Here is a 22,106-nt window from a genome sequence, read left to right on the forward strand (position 1 = left end):
AAAAGCGTTTTTCTTCTTCTCCCTATCAGTTCCTCTCTTTCCCAAGTAGTAATCTCACAGGACTGTTCACAATTGTTGTAGGCTGCCTTGCTCAATCCCGGAGCTACGCCCTGGGATCTGCTCAACCTTTCTGTTTACTTCAAGTCCCTGTTTCTCGAACACTGGCTCTACTCTCTCAGAAGGCCATTCTCCGCATGCCTTGCATGCCAGGCTTTCCTCGGGACTGTCCCTGCCCTTTCCCCTCCCAAACCTCTTTACCTCAAACATCACTTCTTCCTCCTACCTATCTGCTTTTGATGCTGGATTATCTCTGGGGCATTTTTCAAGTTCCAACACAAGCCCAGAAATTCTTCTTGAATGGGAGTTACCACCAATGAAAGATCATTCAGAGGAGGTGCTTCCTGAAACCTGGCAGCCTCGTCCTGATGGAGCTCCGTCTACCTCTGCAAGTTAGAATCTCGCTGTCATCATTTCATCCTGACTTGAATCAAAATGCACTTATGGCTCATCTGAAGGTAACAGGCTTAAAATCTAGTATCTATCTATCTATCTATCTATCTATCTATCTATCTATCTATCTATCTATCTATCTATCTATCTATCTCCCAAACCTTCCATTGGATTTTTAAATAGAACCTTTTGGACTATATATATATATAATTACTTGGTCTTAAACACAACCATTAAATAATAGCTAGAACAATATTTGGTAGTCCATTTTAAATTCAAAATCAAAGGTAGATCATGGGCATGTTTCTTTCCCAATTAAACAATGAAATGTTTATTGTCAATTTAGACGAGCTCAGGTATTTACCCACGGTGACTTTGAAAATACTGATTTTGTTACAGAAACGTTTAAAAAAAATTTTTTTTTTTGAGATGTGTGTCTGAGCCGCAAATGCTTTTTCTTCTTCCTAGAGTCAGTTTTAGGAGCTCTGGTTGTGTCGTGTGTTACGCATGAGGCTGCTAACTGCGGGAGGTCAACAGTTCTAAACCAACAGCGGCTCTGAGGGCAAAAGAGGAGGCTTTCTACTCTCTTAAGAGGTCCAATCTCAGAAACCCACAGAGACAGTTGGACGCTGTCCTACGGGCCCGCCATCGGTCTGCACTGACTCAGTGGCAGTGAGTGAGCGATATGGTTACACTGAGTCAGATCAGACTTTGTGGCGGTGAGTTTGGTTTTAGAAAGTCAGTTTTGACAAGGCTTGTGAGTACTCCAGAAGGGTCTATTTAAAATTCAGTGGAAGGTTTGGAAAATAAAGTAAATCTTCACCTTTCAGTGGAATTTTTCAACCACCGACCATAATCTTCTGCAGAGGAAACTGAAGATGCAGCGACTTCCAGGGGCAGGAGAAATGCAAATGGTTGCCATACCTGTCCTGACTCACCCAGGACAAAAGGCCACGTAATGATGGGTGCAGTAAGGAAGGAAACTTTGTTCTAGTAATTCAGCTCTTAGTGAGTGTCAACCTCCGAACCCTTGACGTGTATCTTGACAGTGTGTCTTTAAGCTCTTCTGGTAGCGAATCCCCTCCACGTCTCGCTCAGGTCCAACTTGATGTGACCCCATGCTTCGTTTCTCCAGAGAAGCAGGGGCCATGCGGAGAGCATAGCTGTGTGACACACTGGTGGTGGCCAGAGGGGCCGGTCCCAGGGATCGGTAAGGTTGCCACCCTGTTAGGTTGCCGGTCTTCTGCTAAATCTGCCTTGTTGTGGATTCTGATTCGATTCATGTTCGTGCTACAGGTACAGAGAAACTGCTTCATGGGGTTTCCAAGACGGTGAGCAGATGGAAACAGATCTCCAGGCCTGTGATGCTTTGGGGTGGATTCAGTTTGTAGTCAATTGCTTAATTGTTCGCCACTGGGGACACTCTCAGACTCATAGAGGCAATATAAGACAGGGTAGAGCTGTCCCATTCGGATTTCTAAGGCTGCAACCCTGGGGGTATAGTGGATTAAGCTTTGGGATGCTGTTGAGTCGGAATCAACTTAGACGGCAGGGAGTTTGGTTTTGTGAGTTCATCTCTCTGGAAGAAGACAGCCTTATTTTTCTCCCAAAGAGCGGCTAGAGTTTGGGAATGGCTGACTTTTCTGGTAGCTGCTGAGTGTTTAACCACTGCGTCATCCAGGCTTCTCTACCCAGGGCGTTAAAAAAAAACACCCTGCCAGGGAGTCCATTGGATTCACCTTGTCCTACAGGGCCGAGAAGAACTGCTCCTGTGGGCTTCAGAGACTGGAACTCTTTATGGGAAGAGAAAGTTCCTCTTTCTCTTGCTGAGCAGCTGGTGGTTTTGAACTGCTGATCCTACAGTTAGCAACCCAAGTGATTTTATCAGGTTGGACTCACAGACTCACGCATGGGGTGTTAGGAGAGCTTATCTTTTTCCACTATGGTGGGGCACAAATTTGTGAAGTGAGCCCCAGCATCCTTGAAGACTGCTGCTTATATCTAAGTCCAATTTGATAGTGGGAGGTATCCTAACCAAACTAAGATTTTGAATAATGATGGTGCTAATTGGCTCCTGTGATAGTAGAGGCCACGTGTCAGCACTTTATCAATAGAAACAAGATGGCCCTGGTCACTGTGTTGATTACTCAGGCGTGTTACCCCTGAGAGGGAAGCAGATGGGAAATCTATGGAAGAGTTACTTGATTTGTATTACCAGAAGAATCTTAGGTCAGGTGAATGGCAGTCTAACTCAGGTTGCCCTACCAAAGAGACATGGTCCCTTAAACAATGCCCAAACTCGAGCCAGCTTACAGACCCCTTGAATGAAGGGGACACTGGGTCCCCTTGAGGAAGGCTTCCACTACACCGCCAAAAATCTATAGTTAACATTTTCCCCAGCCTTCCCCCAAATGATCTGTGACCTTTATGAGAGTGACTGTTCACTGGGAAAAAGGAAATCATCACACTTTGGAGGGATTACTGGGCACAGACTATAAACCGACGCGAATTCCTGGAGACCCAAAATGTCAGTCACACACCAGAGTGGAGGCGTATGAGAGATCAGGTCATGAAAGGAGGTTTAGCTCAGGTCTGGCTCATAGTGAGTCCAGTGGGCCCCCAAACTATCCTGTAGTACCCCCCTCCTTCCAGAACACACAGAGGCATGCACCATTGATCATACTTCACTTGAGTGCGCCTCGCAGATAGTGTGGTTTTTACAAACTGAACATGTGTTGAAACGGTGCGTGGAACCAGTCGACTAGGCATCCTTCTTCCAATAGCATGAGGTTTACTTTGTGTCTTCTCTTAATTCTCCGAAGATTTCAAATCTTTTTTCTAACGCACCCTTCCCAGACTCGAGCGGAATGTAACCACAACTTTCACATGCAAGCAGAGGCTCTTCACTGGACTGAGACTCGCTGTAGCGTGCCGTCAGCTTTCTTGGGGCAGTCTTACAAAGGAACCTCGCTATCTTGGAGATGGGCGTTTGTGGCTCCCATTGATGGAAGCCTTCCCCCTCAAGTCAGCACCTTTTAAAATAAGAGATATAAAGAAGTACAAAGTGGAGTCCTCACTTACTCTGTCCCACTCCCCTTTCCCTTGGCTGTGCAAACAAACAATAACACCCAAACCCACTGCCATCGAGTCAATTCTGACTCATAAAGACCACCTAGGAAACGGCAGTACTGTTCCTGTGAATTTCCAAGGCTGTAACTCTTTATAGGAGCAGAAAGCCACCTCTTTCTCCCAAAGAGTAGCTGGTGGTTTTGAACTGCTGACCTTGTGGTTAGCAAACCAACAGGTAACCCTCTATGCCACTAGGGCTCCAGCTGTCTTGATATTTGCTGTGTGCTCATGCAGTCCGTGGGTAGTGTATTATTATCATTATTGAAAAGAGACAAGAAAATGAGGGTTGGGGTTTTTTTTGTTTTTTTTCAACATTGTATTAGGGGCTCATACAACTCTTATCACAATCCACACATATACATACATCAATTGTATAAAGCACATCCGCACATTCCCTGCCCTAATCATTCTCAAAGCATTTGCTCTCCACTTAAGCCCTTTTTTTCTTCAAAGGCATAATTGGAGAAGTATATTTGTTTACAACTACTCTTGTGAAATACTCATATCAAAAATAACTCTGGCCAATTTCTTTCCATGTGTATTTTTCTTTTTATTCCTCCATGCGTATTCTTACATACATATTCGGGAAGCAGTTTCCGTGGGATTTTGTGTTTCTAAATATGGCTTCTCTCATCCAGTTCTGCCACTTGCTATTGTTTCCGTCCACTTTGGATTTGAATCGTATCCATCGTCCTTCTCGCCTTTAACAAACACGGGGTTGGGCTTGACTCCGTGGCGGTGAGTCTGGGTTTGGGTTCCCGTTGGGCGTTCGCACAGCTCCCTATTCTTCACAGTTGCGAACATTGCTCTCATTGTGATCACAAAATTTGGAGACCGTCTATAGGTCAACAGCTAAATTCCTTTTACTTCATGCTATTTCATTCGATGAAAGTTAATTAAGAAAATTATTATTAACTTAAACTCACACCTTTCCAAACAGAGCGGGGACAGGCCCTTTCACAGTGGGGGCCTGGCCACCAGTCCTGGGCCTTGGGGTGAGGTTCTCACAATTGTTCTTACGTTTCAGCCCAATGTTGCAGCCCCGTGTCACTCCATCCTGCCCATGGTCTTCCTCTTTTTCGCTGGCCCTCTACCAAGCATGCTGTCCTTCTCCAGGGACTGGTCTCGCTTGCCAACCTGCTCAAAGTAATGTGAGCCCATGTTTTACCATCCTAGCCTCTAATGAAGATTCAGGGCACATTCATGAAGACCCACCACTGCGAGGGAGTTCTAAATCTAACTTATAGTGACCCTATAGGGCAGAGGAGAACAGCCCAACAGCGTAGGAGTGGTTATGAGTTGGACAATGAACCACAAGGCCATCTGTTTGAAAACAGAAAGAGAAGGCTTTCCACTTCATGAAGAGTTACATTCTGGGAAACCCAGAGGCCATGGGTCTACCTTTGCTCTAGAGCTTTACTGGGTGTGTGAATCAACTTGATGGCAGTGAGTTTGTATTTTCGGTTTCCATTTTGATATCTTTATATAGGTCCAGCCAGCCTTTTCACTCTTCCTCCTTGCTGTGGCCGCTGGGTTTTGACTGCTAACCTTGAGGTTGACAGGCCAATCACAAGCGTGGCCCGATTTCATTTGGGTTGCAAGTTCTGTACCCAGACCTTTGCAAGATCTGGGAAACACGTTGCTCTTGGATGCCGTGGGGCTGCTTAGCAACCTCAGGTAGAACGGAGGGAACACCACCCCATCTGGCGCCATCCTCACAACCGCTGCTATGTCCGTCCATCATATCGAGGGCCTTCCTCTTCTTTGCTGCCCCTCCACTTGGCCAAGTGTGATGCCCTTCCCCAGGGACTGGTCTGTCCTGACAACATGGCCCAAGTACGCTGTATGAGATTAAAAAGGGAGTTTGAAATCTAAGCTGCAAAATAATGGTTTAACAAATCGGAGCCCGAGAGAGAAACCAGGAGGCAGCTCTGGGCAGGTTCCCAGAAAAGCTGAGGCAGGCGCGGGGCCTGTTCCCCCCGCGGGATTGGAGAGGGGGGGAAAGTGCACGGAAGGGTGGAGGACAAGAACCTGAAGGCTCCTAAGGGTGTCGCAACAGTCTCGAGGATGACTCTACATGAGTTTGAAGAGGGCATTTTAAAAGTCCGTGCGCTCTCCCTCCACCGACTTTCACCCCTGAGGAGGGCAGAAGGTACGCTAGGAGGGGAAGGCGTCCCAGAAATGGATGCATGAACTGCGTCCCTGTAACTGCTCCCCGCAGCCCGGCGCTTGTCGCGTCCCGACCGCACAGCGCGCACGGTCCCAGAGCGCACGCACCCAGCTGCCCGGCAGGCACGCCGTCCACAGCGTCCCACCGGAGGAGGGTGGCAGCTCAGGCAGCCGCCTCCCTCGCGGCCGCGGTCCCCCTGCAGCCCTCGGTCCCTTCTGGCCCCGATCGGCCCGGCTGACGCCTCCGCGCTCCCCGGGCGACGCCTTCGGGCCTCTTAGTTCGCTTTCGTGGCGGGGCGCGGGGAGCCTCGAGGGGCGCGGCGACCCCCGGCCAGGGGCGGGGGCAGGAAGGGCGCGGGCGGCCGTCGGTCGGTCGGTCTGTCCGAGCGCGGCCGGCCAGGCCCCGCCCGGCTGGGATGAGGCCTGGAGTGACGCGGGCGGCGGCTCACGTGACGCCCGTGGAATGCCAACAATGTAGCGAATGTCCCACTTGGGGTGCGCGCTGGAGCTCCGCGCCAGCGCCCGACGATGGAGCCGCCGCCGCCGCCGCCGCCGCCCGGGGCACCTCTTTCGCCGCGGGGCCCGCAGCGGGCCCGGCCCCTGGTCCTCGGCCGCCCGGCCCGCGAGCCCACCGAGCGGGGAGACCGCGCCCAGAGGTGAGGGGCGCCGGGGCGGGGGCGGCTGGGGACCGCGGGGGGAAGTTGGCTGCGGAGCCGCGTCTCCTCCGCACCCCGCGCCGCGCCCGGGACTCCGCGGCCGGCCGGGCAGCTCCCCGGGCCCCGCGCGCCCTCCGGCCCGGCCCGGATGGGGCGTCGGGGAGCCGCCCGGGCCGGCGGCGCTCGCGGGGGCTCGGGCCGCGAGCTGCGGAAGTTTGGGGAGTTGGCGGGCCGGGCCCTAGCGCGTCCGGCGGCGGCGCGGGGGGCGCGGCGCTTTGTTGCGCGCCCGCCGCCGGGCCGCCGCGCCCCGGGACCGCGGTGACAGCGCGCCGACCCCCGCGCCCCGGGCCGCGGCCCGAGCGGGGGCGGGCGCCGCGGGTTCGCAGGACGCGGTCCGGGTGTCGGGAGCACTTTCGCGTGGCCGGGAAAGTGGTGGCAGTTGCGTCACCAGTCTTTCCTGCCCGCATCCCGGCGGCGCCGTCCCTCCCGAGGCTTGCCTTCGCCGTGGCGACCTGGCGGGGCCACGCTCTGGAGATGCGGGCTCGGCGGAGAGGCCGAGTGGTCCGGTCGGACCCCTGCTTCGCGCCGCGGCTGGCTTTGGAAACTTCGGGAAGAGCATCTCCCCGGGGTGGGGGTGGGGGTCCCGCTGGAGCCAAGCTCCGACCGCGGGCCGGGGAGGGGGTGAGAGTGGGATGGGGGGCCTGCGGAAGAAGCCCCGCAGCCAGGTAACCCCCACTTCCCGGCACTTGTTACCGCGACTGCTGAGCGACAGCCTCCCCAAAACATGGCGAGGAGGAAGGAAGGCCGGGATCGGGCATGGAGGCCCTAGGGTGAGAAGAATCCTGGAGCTAGCATACCCTTGAAGATACATTATAGCTGTATATTTTGTTATATTGACGCAAGGTTTTTTTAAATTACATCTCCCTAGGGCAAGCGAGAGGATCGGCGAGAGTGTTATGTAGGAGTTGTTTAGTTTAATAAAAAATAATCATTAAGACAGAGTTTCTACGTGTGGTGGACAGAGATTCCAATGAATAGCTCTCTTGGCGAAGTTTATTTCAGCAAGTAGGTGCTCTTTTCAGGAACGTTTACTTGCATTTTACTGAGAAACTTGAAGATGATGAAATCTGAACGGACAGTCAGCGTGTGTGTGTGTGTGTGTGTGGTTAATACAGGTGTTCTGGTTAAAAATTTAAGTTCGTAGCTGAGGGGACCTTCCTTCAGTAAGGGACAGAGTCATTTGGTGCTTACGGCAAGGCAGTTTGAGTTCAATAGCTCTTGCTCTGTTTATAGTTTAGTCTCTGCTTACATCTCAGCATGGAGGAGCACCGGGGTTGAGGGCTGAATCAAGAGATGAAGCTGCTTTTGTTATCTTTAAAATGTTTTCTTTAGGCGCCGGCGCCAAGAGGTAGGAACAGGCAAATCTTCCGAAGTAAAAGGCACAGCTGGTTAAGGCAGTCCGTCTGAAATGGAGAGAAATTAGCAAGATGGGGTGTCCCTGTCGCTCAAAATCCTGTTTCCGTAGACACCCCTGTGAAATGAAACTGCTCGGCATTTAATAAACACCAAAATGTCAGGCAGTTTTGCGTTTGACCTTTTGAGCCGAAGAGGCCACGCAAAATTAAGGTGAATTATTAGAGGCATCGAATTTTAGGTGGAATAGAGATTCATCAAGCCTTGGCACTCATTTGAAGTGAACTTAGTGGAAAACGGAGCTGTGCATATTTCTCGGCAAATCACAGGGCTTGTGGGAGGGGCTTGCCTTTGGTGGGAGGGGAAATGCTTTTACAATAAGATGCCTTGTTGTTTTAAATGCTGAATGGTAAATAGCCAACCCTAAATCCCATGGGGTGGGGGTGGGGCTGGGAGGAGACAAGGAGTCTGATAAATTAACCATGAACATACAGGAAGTAGAATAGGATTTGGGGAAGCCTTGCAAGTGGTGGTGGGGTGTTTGTTCTGTGTTGTGTTGGATAACCCAGACCAACTCAATATTTTAAAAACTCCTCTTGTATTTTATTTAACACTAATAAAAATGTGCACCTTTTGACTAGTGTATATACCTTATTGACATAAAACTTTTTTTAAGTCAAGGACTTGTAAAAATACAGAGGATAAAGTTACTACATCTTGACTAACATTTTTAAAAACGGAGCACAGTCAATCTGCGCCACAGAAGACTGCGTTGCTAATCCCTAACTGAGCGTTCTTACCAGGGACCCCACAGGTAGAGTCGAACTGCCTCTGTGGGTTTCTGAGACTGACTCTTTACTAGTTGAGTCGGAATCTATTGGATAACATTGAATTTGTTGTTTTTCAAGGAGCCCTGGGACCTAGTGGAGTAAGTGGGTCAAGGGTTGAGCTGGTAACCACAGTCAGCAGTTCGAGTCTACCACCCTTTCCTAGGTAGGAAGATGAGGCTCTCTGCTCCCGTAAAGATTGACAGCCTCAGCAACCCAAAGGGGGACAGTTATCTTTTGCCCTGTAAGTCAGTGTGAATCAGAACCAACTTGATAGCTTTTTGGTACAGTGACTGCCTTCCAGTTCTGCTTTTTTTTCTCCCCCTCCTTCCTTAAAAAAAAAGAGTCTATTAATTAATTTGCTCTACAGTAACTACCAACAATAACAACAGCACTGAGCAGTAAATTGTTAGCCCAGAGCTTGGGTGGGCAAATGGTAAGTGTTGGGCTGCCAGCCTCAAGGTTGGTGATTCAAACCGAGTCATTTTTCCATGGGGGAAAGATGAGGCTGTCTGCTCCCATAAAGAGGCGCTGTCTTGGAAGCCCTGTGTAGGGTGGCATCTACTCGGTGGTAGTGGGTTTGGTGATCATGTGATGTGAATTATGTCTTTTCACGATGGGGATCCTGCTCACTGGAGCCCTTGTGGTCTCGGAGTTAACCTCAAAGGCAAGCCTGGGAAGCCACTGGCTTCTCCGAGGAAGAAAGATGGGGCTGGCTGCTTCCAACCCCCCCAACCCCAGAGCACGTCCACACCTTTCTCCTTCAGGGTCCCTATGAGTCAGAATCAACTTGATGGCAGTAGGTTTGGTTTTTCTGTTGGTCTTGCTTGGATGACTAGTCTCATTTAGTGTCAGGTTTGTTGGGCGTTGGTTTTTTTCCCCCAGTACTCTTAAGGCTATTTAATTTATAGTGTCAGTTTGCAAGTAATACTAAAGCAAGAGAATGTTAAACATAAAGGTATTGGTTTTAAGACTACCTGTAGGGGGTCCCTGGTGGCATAGTGGTTACACATTAGCCATCTAACCACACAGTCAGTTCAATGTCACCAGTTGCTCCATGGGACAAAGATGGGGCTGTCTACTCCCCTAAAGAATTGCAGTCTCAGAAACCCACAGGAGCAGTTCCACCCTCCCCCTACAGAGTCACTGTGTAAGTCAGCATCAGCTCTTACGGTAGTGAGGATTTTTTGGCTTTTAAAATGAGCATTGCTTGATGTTTGCTATTTACTATTTGATGACTTTGTGTTGGTAATGCTGCAGCTTAATTGTGTCCTGTTTCTTGTTTGTCTGTTTTGTTTTTAAGTTAGTTTGAAAAGAGAATTAAAGAATTAAAAGAATAATCTTTGTTCATGTGCCAATATTTGGCACACAGTTTATAGCTGTGGTTTTGCATTTGCTGAACTTGACTGTTGAACTGTTGACGGAGCCCTGGTGGCATAGTGCTTATGACCACGGACAGAGATAGGGTTATCTACTTTTTTTTTTTAAGGAGTATCTACTTCTGTGAAGAGCAACAGTCCTGGAAACCCAAAGGGGCAGTTCTACTCTGCCCTGTAGGGCCACTTTGAGTGGGCATCAACTTGATGGCAGGGAGTTTGGTTTGATTAAGCTGTTGAGGCATAGTGCGGTCTCATAGCCCTCAGATCAGTTAGGATGGAAAGGCTCTCCTTAAGAATACAGTTGGGATTTGACTGGTAGGAGCCCTGGTGGTTAAGGCGCTTGCTAGTCTAATCTGTGTCTGTAAAGTTTTATAGTCTTAGAGACCCCATAGGGCAATTCTTCCATGCCCTACAGGGTCAGTAAGAGTTGGAATGTCCTTGGGGTGATGGGTTAGGTTTGTTTGGTTGGATGTCAATGCCTCCAGGCAGTTATCTTGAGTGGGAATACTAAAGACCAGCCCATTCTCTTACTAATTCACTCTGTCCCACATCACTGGCCTCTTACCTAGTTTGTCTTGTGCCTCAGAGTACCTGCCCCCCTCTCCCCAGCATTGTCTGCTGTTCATCTTTCTCCTCTCTATGTAAGCCTTTCACAGGAAGTTCCTGACTCTAAGAATAGCTTCACACTTCCTCCATCAAATCACAGCCGTTCAGCCTTTCCAGTCTGGGCGGGACTTTCCTTTCTCCAGGAGGGTTTGCTGAGCATTTCTTGTTGGAGGAGCAAACGCCTGTTCTTCTCGCACTGCTTGTGTGACTTCTGTCTCTACACCAGTGATTCTAAAAAGAGCGAAGAGGTGGGGGAGTGGTCAGTCATACCCCCTCACTGAGCCTGGGTGGCGTAGCGGATCACCAACTGAACTACTAATGTAAGGTCAGCAGTTGGAAACCACCAGCCGGTCTGAGGGGGAAAGATGAGGCTTTCCACTCACAGAAAGAGTTACAGCCTCCGAAGCCCCCGGGCAGTTCTAACTGCCCTGCACATTCACTGTGAGTTGGAATTTGCTCCATCCATGGCCATCAGTTTGGTTGGGACTTGGTCGTGGAGTGGGCAGCTCACTGCACGCTAACCCCAAGGTCAGCTGCTCCTCTTGAGAAAGATGAGGCTCTTCGCTTCCATAATGATTTATAGCCTGAGAAACTCACAAGGGCAGTTCTAACTTGTCCTGTAAGGTTGTTGAGGGTCAGAATCAACTCCAAGGTGTTGTTTGTTTGTCTTGGAGTAAGGTGATAGCTGGAATTAGGAAAGGGTGAGTGGGTGTTGAGGAGACAGGACTTTCTCAAAGACTGAGAACCCCTATTGGGGTGTGGAATTGATTGTAAGAAGCCCCACCCTGTCCAGTTGCCTGCTGGTTGATTTTTTTTGTTTTGTTTTGTTTTGGTTGTTTTTCTAGAAATGCCAGGAAGAACTGACAAAATCTTTACGAACAGTTTGGTCACTCCATTTGAATACCTGGAGGACCTACTTCCAGGACTCCCTTTCGTTCCCTACGCCATGATTCCTAAACTCAAAAACTCATTGTCCCGGAGCTGCTTCTGCCTCATAGCACCTCCATAGGACAGAGGAGAACTGTATCTGTCTGGGGGTTCTGAGACTGTAACTCTTTATGAGAGTAACTGAATTTTGAGTGGTCATCATTTATTGAAGTCTGGAATTTTTAAAAATAAAGTAAGAGTTGCTAGACCCAAGGTTGTAATCCTCGGTGTTCTCAGAGACCCCTCTTATGACAGTGTGCCCCCTGCCCCCATTCTGTGGCTTGCTGACTGGACAGTCCAGGAGAGGTGCCTGACTGTGCTGCTGTGTGAGTCGACTTGAAGTGCTGACCCCTCTTACTGACTGATTTCACCTGCTCCGCAGTGGCAATGGATGTATGCTTTCGGCAGCACCTCGAATATTGGGCCCAGGAAGTGATGGTTTCACAACTTTGTGTGTGTCGTCTTGCAGATCCTGCTAGACGCCGGTTTAGTTTGGTTTTTTGGTTGGCTTGGTGTCCCTGGAGCAGTCAGTGAGGCTCTGTGAGAGCGATTAGAGAAAGCAGAATAAAATTGCCTGAACATCTGGCAGCATTTTGTAGGATCAGATTGAGAGCTGGACTTGGACTTGGTAGGACCCAGTTAAAGAAAAGTTGACGGGTTTGCTCTCTCCTTTAAGCTTCTGCATGCATTACCTACGCCAAGCCTGGGTGTGTATTTGAAAATGTGGCACTTTAGTTTTGAGACTGGTGTGCAAATTCCAATCTTGGGTCCTTTCTTCCCAATCTTGTGTCCTTTTTTTAGACTTCCTTTTAATTGACCAGTGATGCCAGGAGCCCTGGTAGTGCAGCAGGAGCCCTGGTAGTGCAGGAGCCCTGGTAGGTGCAAGTCTAACGGCAAATCTACACTAGCCCTTCCCTTGGAAGGAGCAGGCGGCTGGCTGCACCGGTCAAGATCTACAATCTTGGAACCCCTAGGAGGTGGAATAGACTTGACAGCAGTGGGTTGAGTTTGATTTGGTGATGGCCAAGGAACGTAGAAAATTTGGTTATTTTTCTTGAGGACTGTCCCAGCCGCCTCCCCCCGCCCCCCCCCCACAAGAATTTTCAAGTTTACATCCCTATGGACTTAGGGTCATCTCTATAAAAATCTTGATGGAATGCAATTCCTCAAAGATACATTTTCTCCTAAGAAAATGATGTCGTATATACTCGAGTATAGGCCGACCCCAATATCAGCTGAGGTGCCTAATTTGACCATAAAAATGTGCTTAAAAACTCAGCTTATACTCGAGTATATACGGTAACAGTCCCGGGTCAAAGAAGCTCGCCTCTAGCTGCCATTTTAACGGAACTGGCAAGTGTTCTCGTGAGAAATTCTTCCAGAAGTTTGTCATTTGGCCATGAAATCAACTGTTTTAAAACCAAAGCTTGAAATGCAAGGTCTCCAACTGAGACAAATCTGTGATGTCTCTATCAGGGTGTGTGTGTGTCGGGGGTGGGAGTCAGCCACACCACTCCCAGAGCTCGGGGGTAACTGGGACGTAGGGACTTGGCCCTCCACAAAGTCCCCAGTCCCATGTCCGCCTTCCCCTTCACTATGCTTGGGGAAAGGAAGCCATTGTTCAAACACCTTAGCGAGATGTGACCGGCTTCATGGGCTTTCACAATGGCGAGTGTGTGCCGCACTGGACAGATCTGCCAGGTGGGCAGTTCAGACCCATGGGGGGGTGGGGAGGGGAGATGAGCCGTCCGTGTTTGTCAAGATTTGTTGTTGTTGCTAGGTGCTGCCCCATAGCGACCCTCTGCTCAACAGAACCAACCCCTGCCCTGTCTCGGAAAAGCTAAGGAGTAGTTTTCCCTTGCCTCACAGGGTCTCCTAGAAGGCAATGGGTTTGGTTTGGGTGTGGTTCACATTGCTTCTGGTTCAGGTAATTAAAGAGAAAAATTCCTCTCTCTCTCTCTCCTCTGGACCCCTTAGATTGGGTCGGGTGGGCAAGAAAAGCCCCTAAGAAACGATTTTTTTTTAAGCCAGGAGTTTCCAGAGTTGGGGCTGATGCTTTCGGTCACCCCCAACCCCCGTGAGTCCTGTAGGTTTTATTTATTTATTTTCCTGTCCTCCAGCAAGCTGGCTTCAGGGCCCCGTCACCAGTTGTGAGCATTGAGGGGTACCAGCCTGCTGTTTGGACTCCTGGCCATGTGTCCCTGACCCCATTCCCAGCCCCATACCACAGCCACCGGGGTTGCTCCGAGACACAGAGCAGGCCACATCACTTAAATGACTCAAAGCCCTTTAGCCCCATTTGTTTCCCTGAAAACCCAGGCCAGGTCACTGACCGGCTGGCTGGAGTGGACTCTGTGTTGGCTCATCCGGAATTCTGACTACCGCCTTGCAGTGAGGCCCGTTTTGTTGGACGCACTCCATCCTGGGCCCCAGCAGTGCCTGTGGGTGCCCCCTGTCTGCCCTGACCTCCAGGCCTTGACGCTCAGGCTGCTCCTCTCCTCTGGCACCCCTGTTCCCACATGCCTCGCTCATGCTGTTGGGTGACAAACCTATTTCAGGGTCATTGCTGTTCGGGGCACATCCCAGTTCCAGGTGGTGACTGTGCAGCCCCCTGGTCAAGATCCCCTGCACCTCAGCACTCCCTGATAAAGAGGAGCTCCTGACGGTTTCTGCCTGGGCCACTTGTCCTGGAGTGTAGGGGCACACGGGGTCTCTGTCATGGGGTGACTGCGAGTCAGAAGCGATTCGCTCCCATCTAACGAAGGGTGAGAACAGATTGTCTGGCTGAATATTGAACCCTGGGGATAAGTTCACTTCTCTCCCAGTCTCTGTTTGACCAGTAAGACTGATTTTTCAGCTTTGCCCCGGATTTTTTCCCCACTCTATTAAAGACCCTCTAATGCAACTTCCCAAAGTGAGCGCCACCACCCTCTGGGGGACCACTGGAGTGATCCAGGGGCACTGCAGAAGTAGAGACCTACAAGTCATCCTGAATTAGGGGCTATACTGCAGATGTTTTTAATTGCTAGTGGGACACGGAGCAATTTTTATTTTTAAATAGAGAAGTTTGGGACCCTATACTCTAAGGTGACCCCTTTTAGAGCAGTTGGTGTTGGCAGCCAGGCACCATCTAGTTCTTCTGATCTCCGGGTCATGTCCATGTGGTTGTTCATTAGTCCATTGGACTAATTGTTTCCATGTAACTATGATTTTCATGATTCTTCTTTTCTGAGAACAGAGCGACCAATAGTCCCCTAGAGGCTATAAATCTTTATGGGACTTAAAAAATTTTTCTAACAGTTTTATTGACATATAATTCACACACCATACAATAGTTTAAACATCCTAAAAAGAGTTGTACAATCATCACGACGGTCAATGTTCGTATAATCTTTATTGTAGTCTTTTTTTATTCCTCATTTCCCCCAGCCCCAAGAAACTATTAATCCTACAACAATAAAAAGCACAGAAACAAAAAACAACAACCCTGTAACAATAGCAAAATAAAACAGAAAAACCTCATTTGCAAAGCATATCACTAATTTTCTAAGAAAATGTTTCCAAGAAACAGTTTTATATAAACAGTGTTATATAAACTCACATACACCAAATCCAGTTTGTCCATATTTTTGCCCACACTTATTACTGCCTATGTTCTTTATCAGTAGTTCTAAAGCAACAGTTCATAGTAGCCCCCCCCCCAACTATCATACAACTTAATCATTTTATCATCTTAAGATTTGTGCAGTCATCACCACAATCAATTTCAGAATGTTTTCTTCTCATATTTGGTGTTAGCTGCCCATTCCCCTCTACACCCCAATCTAGTCTTTTATGGGAGCCTCATCTTTCTGTGAGGGATTGACTGGTGGTTTTGAACTGCTGACCTGCAGTAAGGAGCCCAGTGCTTAACCCAGTGTGTCACTAGGACTCCCTCCTACATGCAAAGCCCTCTTTTATTCCTTAGATCATTTTCTACTTGTACGTACCTTGCTGTTACACCTGAGCTAGATTTCAGGAAGGGCGGGGGGAGAGAGTATTGTCCCCAAATTCTTTGAGCATACTTTTATTGCCACACATTCTACACTGCACCTAACCCATTTGTTTTCTTCCTTTGGAAGTCCAAAGCGAGTCATTCTTTTCTGCATTCCTCGGGCCTGAACAGGGGGTTCGGCCTGCCCTTTGCTCCAGGACCTGTGTCAGGAGGTGACCCTCCCTCACTTCATGTGAAGTCAGCTACAGCTGGCTTGAGGACCAAAAAGAGCTGACCTGAGCAGGCTTTACACACCACCCCTACCCCCTGCACAGCACGTGTGGTGGGGCACTGGTGGTCCTGCACATGTCCCAGAGAGTACATGTGATCACATGCCTTCTAAGTCCCACAAAAAATCCTCTTTTGGATAGGAGGGGGGTCTTCAAAAATGTTGTGGGGAAACGGCATTTTCCAAGCCTCTTCATATAACTACCAAATGGTGTGATGTCAGCATGTGACGTCCTCTTAGCTGGCTGGCCTGGGGGTGAGGGGGAGTATTTAAACAGGCCGACAGCTGTGAGGTGGAGTCAGGCATACCTTCTTACCAAGTCTGCTAGCAGCTGTCCCTCTCCCAGCACCCTCTGCTTTTGGGAAGACTCCCAGAAAAGCCACCTCACCGCCATCGAGTCGATTCCAAGCCATAGTGACTCTAGAGGATCTAGTAGAACTGCCCCCGTAAGTTTCAGAGACTGGAACTCTTTACAGGAATGAAACCCCCCCCCCCCACCAGGGCTCCTTCGAGAAGACGGAAAAGGTTATGTTGTTATTCAGCCAGTTTGCTTTATTGACATGCACGGCTCAGGCCTTGACCTTGTACTTGCGCAGTGGGGACAGCCTCCTTCCACTGTGGCTTCCTGGGCTGCAGGCTCTCCTCTGGCTTGTTGAGCCAGCGGGGCATGGCCGCAGATCCAGGGGCTTGCCCTGCTTCCCCTCGTAGAACTGCCGAGTTCTCCTTCGGAGTGTGGTTGAGGACCGTGAGAACTCGAGACATGGATTTGCGTGCGGACAAGTCGGATTTTGGAGAGCTTGGCCGCGCGCTGCCGGTCACTTGGGCAACGATGTGCAGCTGCGACAATTCCACCTTCAGGTCGTCCAGCCGTTTGAGTAGCGCTTCTTCTTGCTGTCCTTAATCTTGGCCGTGGCTGAGCTTTAGAACCCTGCCCGGTCCGAGGAGGAGGGAAAGAGAACGGGGCCGGGGCTGACCTCGGCAACTGCTGGACTTCTTTCAGAAATAGGCATGGACTGGACCTAGCTTCAACTAAGTGGGAGGTTCGGTTCGGTTCGCAAAGCAACGGGGAGAATGGTCTGTAGCGTGGATAGGTTCTCGAGATGGGTGAATGGGGGCAAGCCAGAAATGCAAGACCCCATGTAGATAATTCAATCCTGACCACTCATAGCTATGGGTTCCCACGTGGTACTGCCCGACAGCATTTAGACACGCCGCCCCGGGTTAAGACCACTGTCCCGTAAGCGGCAGTCACATGTGGAGACGTGCTCTGTTGCTGAGTCTGTCTTGGGGTGCGGGTCCTGTGCTTTAAGGCCAGCTGAACGGTACTGCTGTCATTTCTTAGGGGTGGCGTGCTGGTTCTTAACCTTCCCCCCCGTGTGTTTTCTCTTTCAGATAGTGAGGATCTTCACAATGAAGGCTCTGGAGCATTCTAGGTTCTCGCAAGGGACTGCGAAAGTGGAAGGACAGCACGTTTTCTGAGAGAAGTTGTTTCGAAAACCTACGTTTACGAGGAACTCTCCTCGACAGTTTTTCTGGTTTTGTTTTTTAATATTAATAAAACGCATTCAGGAGGTTGCATTGAAGGCAAAAGGAGAAACTGCGCTAACAATGAGGCCAAAGACATTCCCTGCCACGGCGTACTCCGGGAACGGCAGGCAGCGACTGCAGGAGATTCGTGAAGGTTTAAAGCAACCCACCAAGACCTCGGCTCAGGGCTTACCCGTGGCGCCCAACAATGACCCTTTGCTGGATGCCAAGGTCCTGGGGGCCAAGGACGCAGCCAGGCAGCAGCAGCAAATGAGAGCCACCCCGAAATTTGGGCCCTACCAGAAAGCTCTGCGGGAAATCCGATATTCCTTGTTGCCTTTTGCTAATGAATCGGGGACCTCTGCGGCCGCCACCGCTGAAGTCAACCGGCAAATGCTGCAGGAGCTGGTGACCGCCGGATGCGACCAGGTGGGTGAGGCTTTGCATTGGCTACTATGCCGAGGCTCTGTGTCATTGGGCGGTTGGCTCCCTTCTCTTTGGAAGGGGCTGTCTAGCTCAGCGGTTCGCAACCTGTGGGTCGCGACCCCTTTGGGGGGGATTGAGTGACCCTTTCACAGGGGTCGCCCAACAGTAGCAAAATGACAGTGATGAAATAGCAATGAAAATAATTTTATGGTTGGGGGGTCACCACCACATGAGGAACTGTATTAAAGGGTCGTGGCATCAGGAAGGTTGAGAACCACTGGGCTAGCTGCTTTTCCTTTGTGGCCAAGATGAGGTGCTCACCCTCCTGCTGTAAGCATTTGCCCAGAGGGAGGGGCTCCCATTGCATTCCGTGTAGCCCCTGCTCTATTCTGTTGGTGGTGGTGGGGGTGGGCGGAGCAGGGCTTCCCCCACTTTGCTTTCCTTGGGAGGGAAGTGGGGCTATTACTGTGAACTGCCCTGGGGAGGAGATTGGCTCCTTTTTTTAAAAACACAGCCGTAACCACGTAGATCAGCTCCTCTCCGACTCTCTTCCCCTCCGGCTTTAAAGAGTAGTAAAGCTTCTGCTGTGACAGGTGTGGCTAGTGTGCGGGGAGACGAGAAGGATGGCAAAGCAAACGCTTGAGTAGTGAGAGCCACACCATCCAACAGCTCAGCTGCTTCGACTCCAGGCTGCGAAGAGAGAGGCGGCACCCCTTAGATAAAAGTGCCTAGCAAGCAAGACTGCTGCTGGTCTTTTACCTAGGAGTCCTTGGCAGGTCACATTCCTGGGTAAAGTCTAAGGTCAAGGGCAGGACTGCAGGAAATGCAGTGAGTAAATACAGCCAGGGAAAATGTAATTGCCTTAAGAAATGGCTTCTTTTGTTGTTATATTTTTAAATTTTTGTTAAATGGCTTCTTAAAGCCAGTCCCTTATCAACTCTTAACGTTAAAAATCACAGTTGCAGGAGAATGCAAGTAAGCTCATTCCACTGCCCTGGGGAAAAAAAGCAAGATTTCATTCTCAGCACGGGAGGATGGCCCCACTCCTTTCCTTGATTACGAGGTCCTGGTGTCACAGTCACCGGATAAAGCCGCCACTGTTATCTTTTATTTCCAAAAGGCCCGGCAGCCGTGGGACATGACAAGAGAATTCACCTTTCTCGGCTGATGTCATGTGCCTTTTGAAACTAAGCCTGCTATTTCGGAAGGGTCCTTGCCAACACTTTGGGATATACTGGGATTAACTTGTGTCGAGCAAGCATCGTTGTGTCAGTAACCGGTTTCACAAAGCTTGTCGGGATTATGAGTAATTTGGTGCAGAATTACCCCCGCAGTGGAAGCTGACAGCCAGGCATGACCTTGCTTGTTGTGGAAAAATCTGACGTTCGATCTGCCCTCAAGGGCTGCCCCATCCTGCCCCCTGAAAATAGCGTTCAAAGGGTATGCAGGGCGGGAGGGAGCAGAAGTCTGGGGGAAATATTAGTCAGGGTGCAGAGGGGCTTGTAGGCCAACAGCAGGGTTGAAAATCTCCGGTAAAACACTCACTAACAAAAGAGGTAATCAAAGCCAGGGTGTTGGTAAAAAGCAAGAAGCAGAGCCAATAATCCAAAATACAGGTGGGCTCTCAATATGACAAAAGCCATTCCTGATCATTATAGTGCACGAAAGAACGAGGCTGCTGCCGCTTCCCCTGCAGTAAAATACAGGCAGATTAAGGATCAGAACCCCAATAAAGGTCCCACCAATATTTAATTTATGTTAATTGCCAGCGGTCAGGACTCCATCTACCTTTTGAATGCCTCTGAAAAAAAAAAACAAAAAAAAAACCTTCAGTCTGTTGGGCATATAGCAGCAGTTCTCAACCCCTTTGAGGGGGTCACATGACCCTTCCAAAGAGGTCGCCTGATTCATCACAGTAGCAAAATGACAGTGATGAAGTAACAACGACATTCATTTTGTGCTTGGGGAGGTCACCACCATGTGAGGAACTGTATGAAAGGGTCGTGGCATTAGGACCTCTGTCATATAGTGTTACTGTGAAGCGTAAAATAGCTGCAACTGAATCCTCACCATCCAATTCGAATAAGACTTTCCTGGCTCTGAAGAGGATGCATCTGCTCCCAGGGCTTTCTGGAAGAAAAGACATTATGCAACCCAGAGAATGTGAGGGGAAAGGACCCAGCCTTACCTCTCTCCTCCGCTGTGTGTGTATCTATTGGATGGAGCAGGCTATTAGCATGCCAATGTAGCGGGTAAAAAGAACTCAGATTCTTGCAGCTTCTTTCCCTATTGTGGTGCTTTGTGATTTAGATTCAGATTGTTCTCTTGTGTTTTGAATTAGGCCATTTTCATCTATTCATCGCGGCAATAAAGTGCACTGTTTTTGCATTAGAGGTGGTTGACGGTGATCAGTGCTCTTGAGCCAGCTCGGACTCACCGTGGGTCAGACTGCACAACAAACCACTGCCCATCCTTAGCCAGCCTCACAGCTCAGTGGTATGTTTAAGCCCATTGTTGCAGCCACTGTGTCAGTCCATCTCATTGAGTCTTCTTCCTCTTTTACTCTGAACCATGATTTACCGAGCACGATGTCCTTCTCCGGAGACAGGTCTCCCCTGAAATCCCGTCCTGAGGACTGGAGATGGAGTCTGGTCGCGCTCACTACCAGGGAACAGCCCGGCAGTGCCTCTTCTGAGACAGATTTGTTTGTTCTTCCAGTGGAGTTCTTTCTGTCTCCTTTGCCAGCATCCTAATTCAAATGCTTCCCACTTCTCCAGTCTTTCTTATTCGGTGTTTTCTCATGCAGATGAGGTGTTGAAAATACCGTGGCCTGGCTTGTTGCTCAGGTGCACCTTGGTCCTCAGAGGGACAGCTTGGTTCTTGAAAGAGATGCAGTGCGCAGATCTGCTGGTTTCGGGACTGCTGCTTCCATGAACCTTGATTGTGGATTTAAGCAAAATAAAGTCCCTGACAACGACCATCTTTTCTCCACGATGTTGCTCAGCGGGCCGGTTGTTGTCACAGTGCGTTGCGTTCCACACTGAAGGCTGTCGGCTGATCGGCGTTAGCAGATTAAAATAGGGAGAGGTGAGCATCAAGGGTTGTACTCTGAGCAGTTCATCTGAGAAGCTGGACTGTCTGAAGAAGGTGCGTCAGCATCGGGAAAGAATGGACAACAACCTGTAGTAGGCCCAGGAAATCAATGGTGGTCCAGAGCTCTATGTGAGTTCTTTTTACTGACTGTATACACGTCTCCCCATTTTATTTGGACTAAGAATGTTTGGAAATATTGAATGTTTACAGATGTTTTCTTTTTAGTATCAAACACACCCATGTAACCAACATGTAAAGGTACAGGTTTTTGGGTTTTTGTTTCCGTACTTTTATTGGGGGCTCTTTACATCTCATCACAATCCATATATTCATCCAGTGAGTCAAGCACATTTGCACATATGCCACCATCATCATTTTCAAAGCAGTCTCTTCCCACTTGAGCCCTTGATATCAGCTCCCCATATCTTCCCCCTCTCCCCTGCCTGCCTTCCCTCACGAACCCTTGATAAGTGATAGATGATTATTTTCATATCTTACATCATCCTCCGTTGCCCCTCATCCACTTTTCTGTTATAGTTTAAAATCAACACTTTAAAAATGCTTATTTTGTGGTGGTGGGGAAAAGAGTTTAGGAAATGTGTTTTGTTTTTATTAACATAACATATATGTCAATTATCCATATATCTTTTATATAACTTAAAGACTTTTTTAAGGGAAAAAATTACATCAAAGATTAGTGTTCTCTAAGGAAGGTGTTTTAAGGAATTAGAATGAGATATGTTTTGTTGATGAATATTGTCTTATACCATGAGATATTTTTCTTTATTGGCATACAAAATCATTTAAATTTAGCTTTTTTACTCCATCTTCCTTATAAAACTTAGTTCCACCAGGTCTTTTCATTATTATGCCTACTGACTCCTCTATTACCAGGAATAGAGGGTTTAACGTTTTCTTCCTGGAAAAAGTTTTAAGCACCACTAATGAGATTGTCGAACAGTTTCACATGCATCCCCGTTACCTGTTTCTCAGAAACATGTGCGGCGTGCTCTCCTGTGGAATTGCAGTTAGCTGTCTCCTGGGGCCGCGCTGGGTTATGCCCGGGGCTGCTAACTGAAAGGTACTCCTTGGGAGGAAGGAGAGGCTGTCTGCTCCCACAAGATTCCGTCTTGGGAACCCTACGGAGCAGTTCATCTCTGTCCTCTGGGGTCCTATGACCTTGATGATGGGGGTGGGCATGTGCAGCCAGGTTAAGTGACTTCCCTGCTGAAGGAAACCTTG

At 49.2% G+C, this 22,106-nt stretch overlaps 1 protein-coding gene across 4 annotated transcripts in view; it reads left to right on the forward strand.

The window, feature by feature from the left end:
* The first annotated feature begins 357 nt into the window (after positions 1-357).
* Positions 358-22,106, forward strand: part of LATS2 (large tumor suppressor kinase 2) — a 71,284-nt gene continuing 49,535 nt past the window's right edge. The window contains exons 1-2 of one of the 4 annotated variants that reach the window (XM_075562839.1): positions 358-515; positions 17,211-17,774. In XM_075562839.1, coding sequence (XP_075418954.1) covers positions 17,427-17,774 — 348 coding nt within the window. In that variant the 5' untranslated portion in view covers positions 358-515; positions 17,211-17,426. Of the gene's footprint in view, positions 516-5,583; positions 5,732-5,768; positions 6,405-7,110; positions 7,235-17,210; positions 17,775-22,106 lie in introns of those variants that run through there. The other 3 variants (XM_075562838.1, XM_075562837.1, XM_075562840.1) reach the window with 3 other exon arrangements.

Source organism: Tenrec ecaudatus, chromosome 11, assembly GCF_050624435.1.
Source record: "Tenrec ecaudatus isolate mTenEca1 chromosome 11, mTenEca1.hap1, whole genome shotgun sequence".
Taxonomy (NCBI): domain Eukaryota; kingdom Metazoa; phylum Chordata; class Mammalia; order Afrosoricida; family Tenrecidae; genus Tenrec; species Tenrec ecaudatus.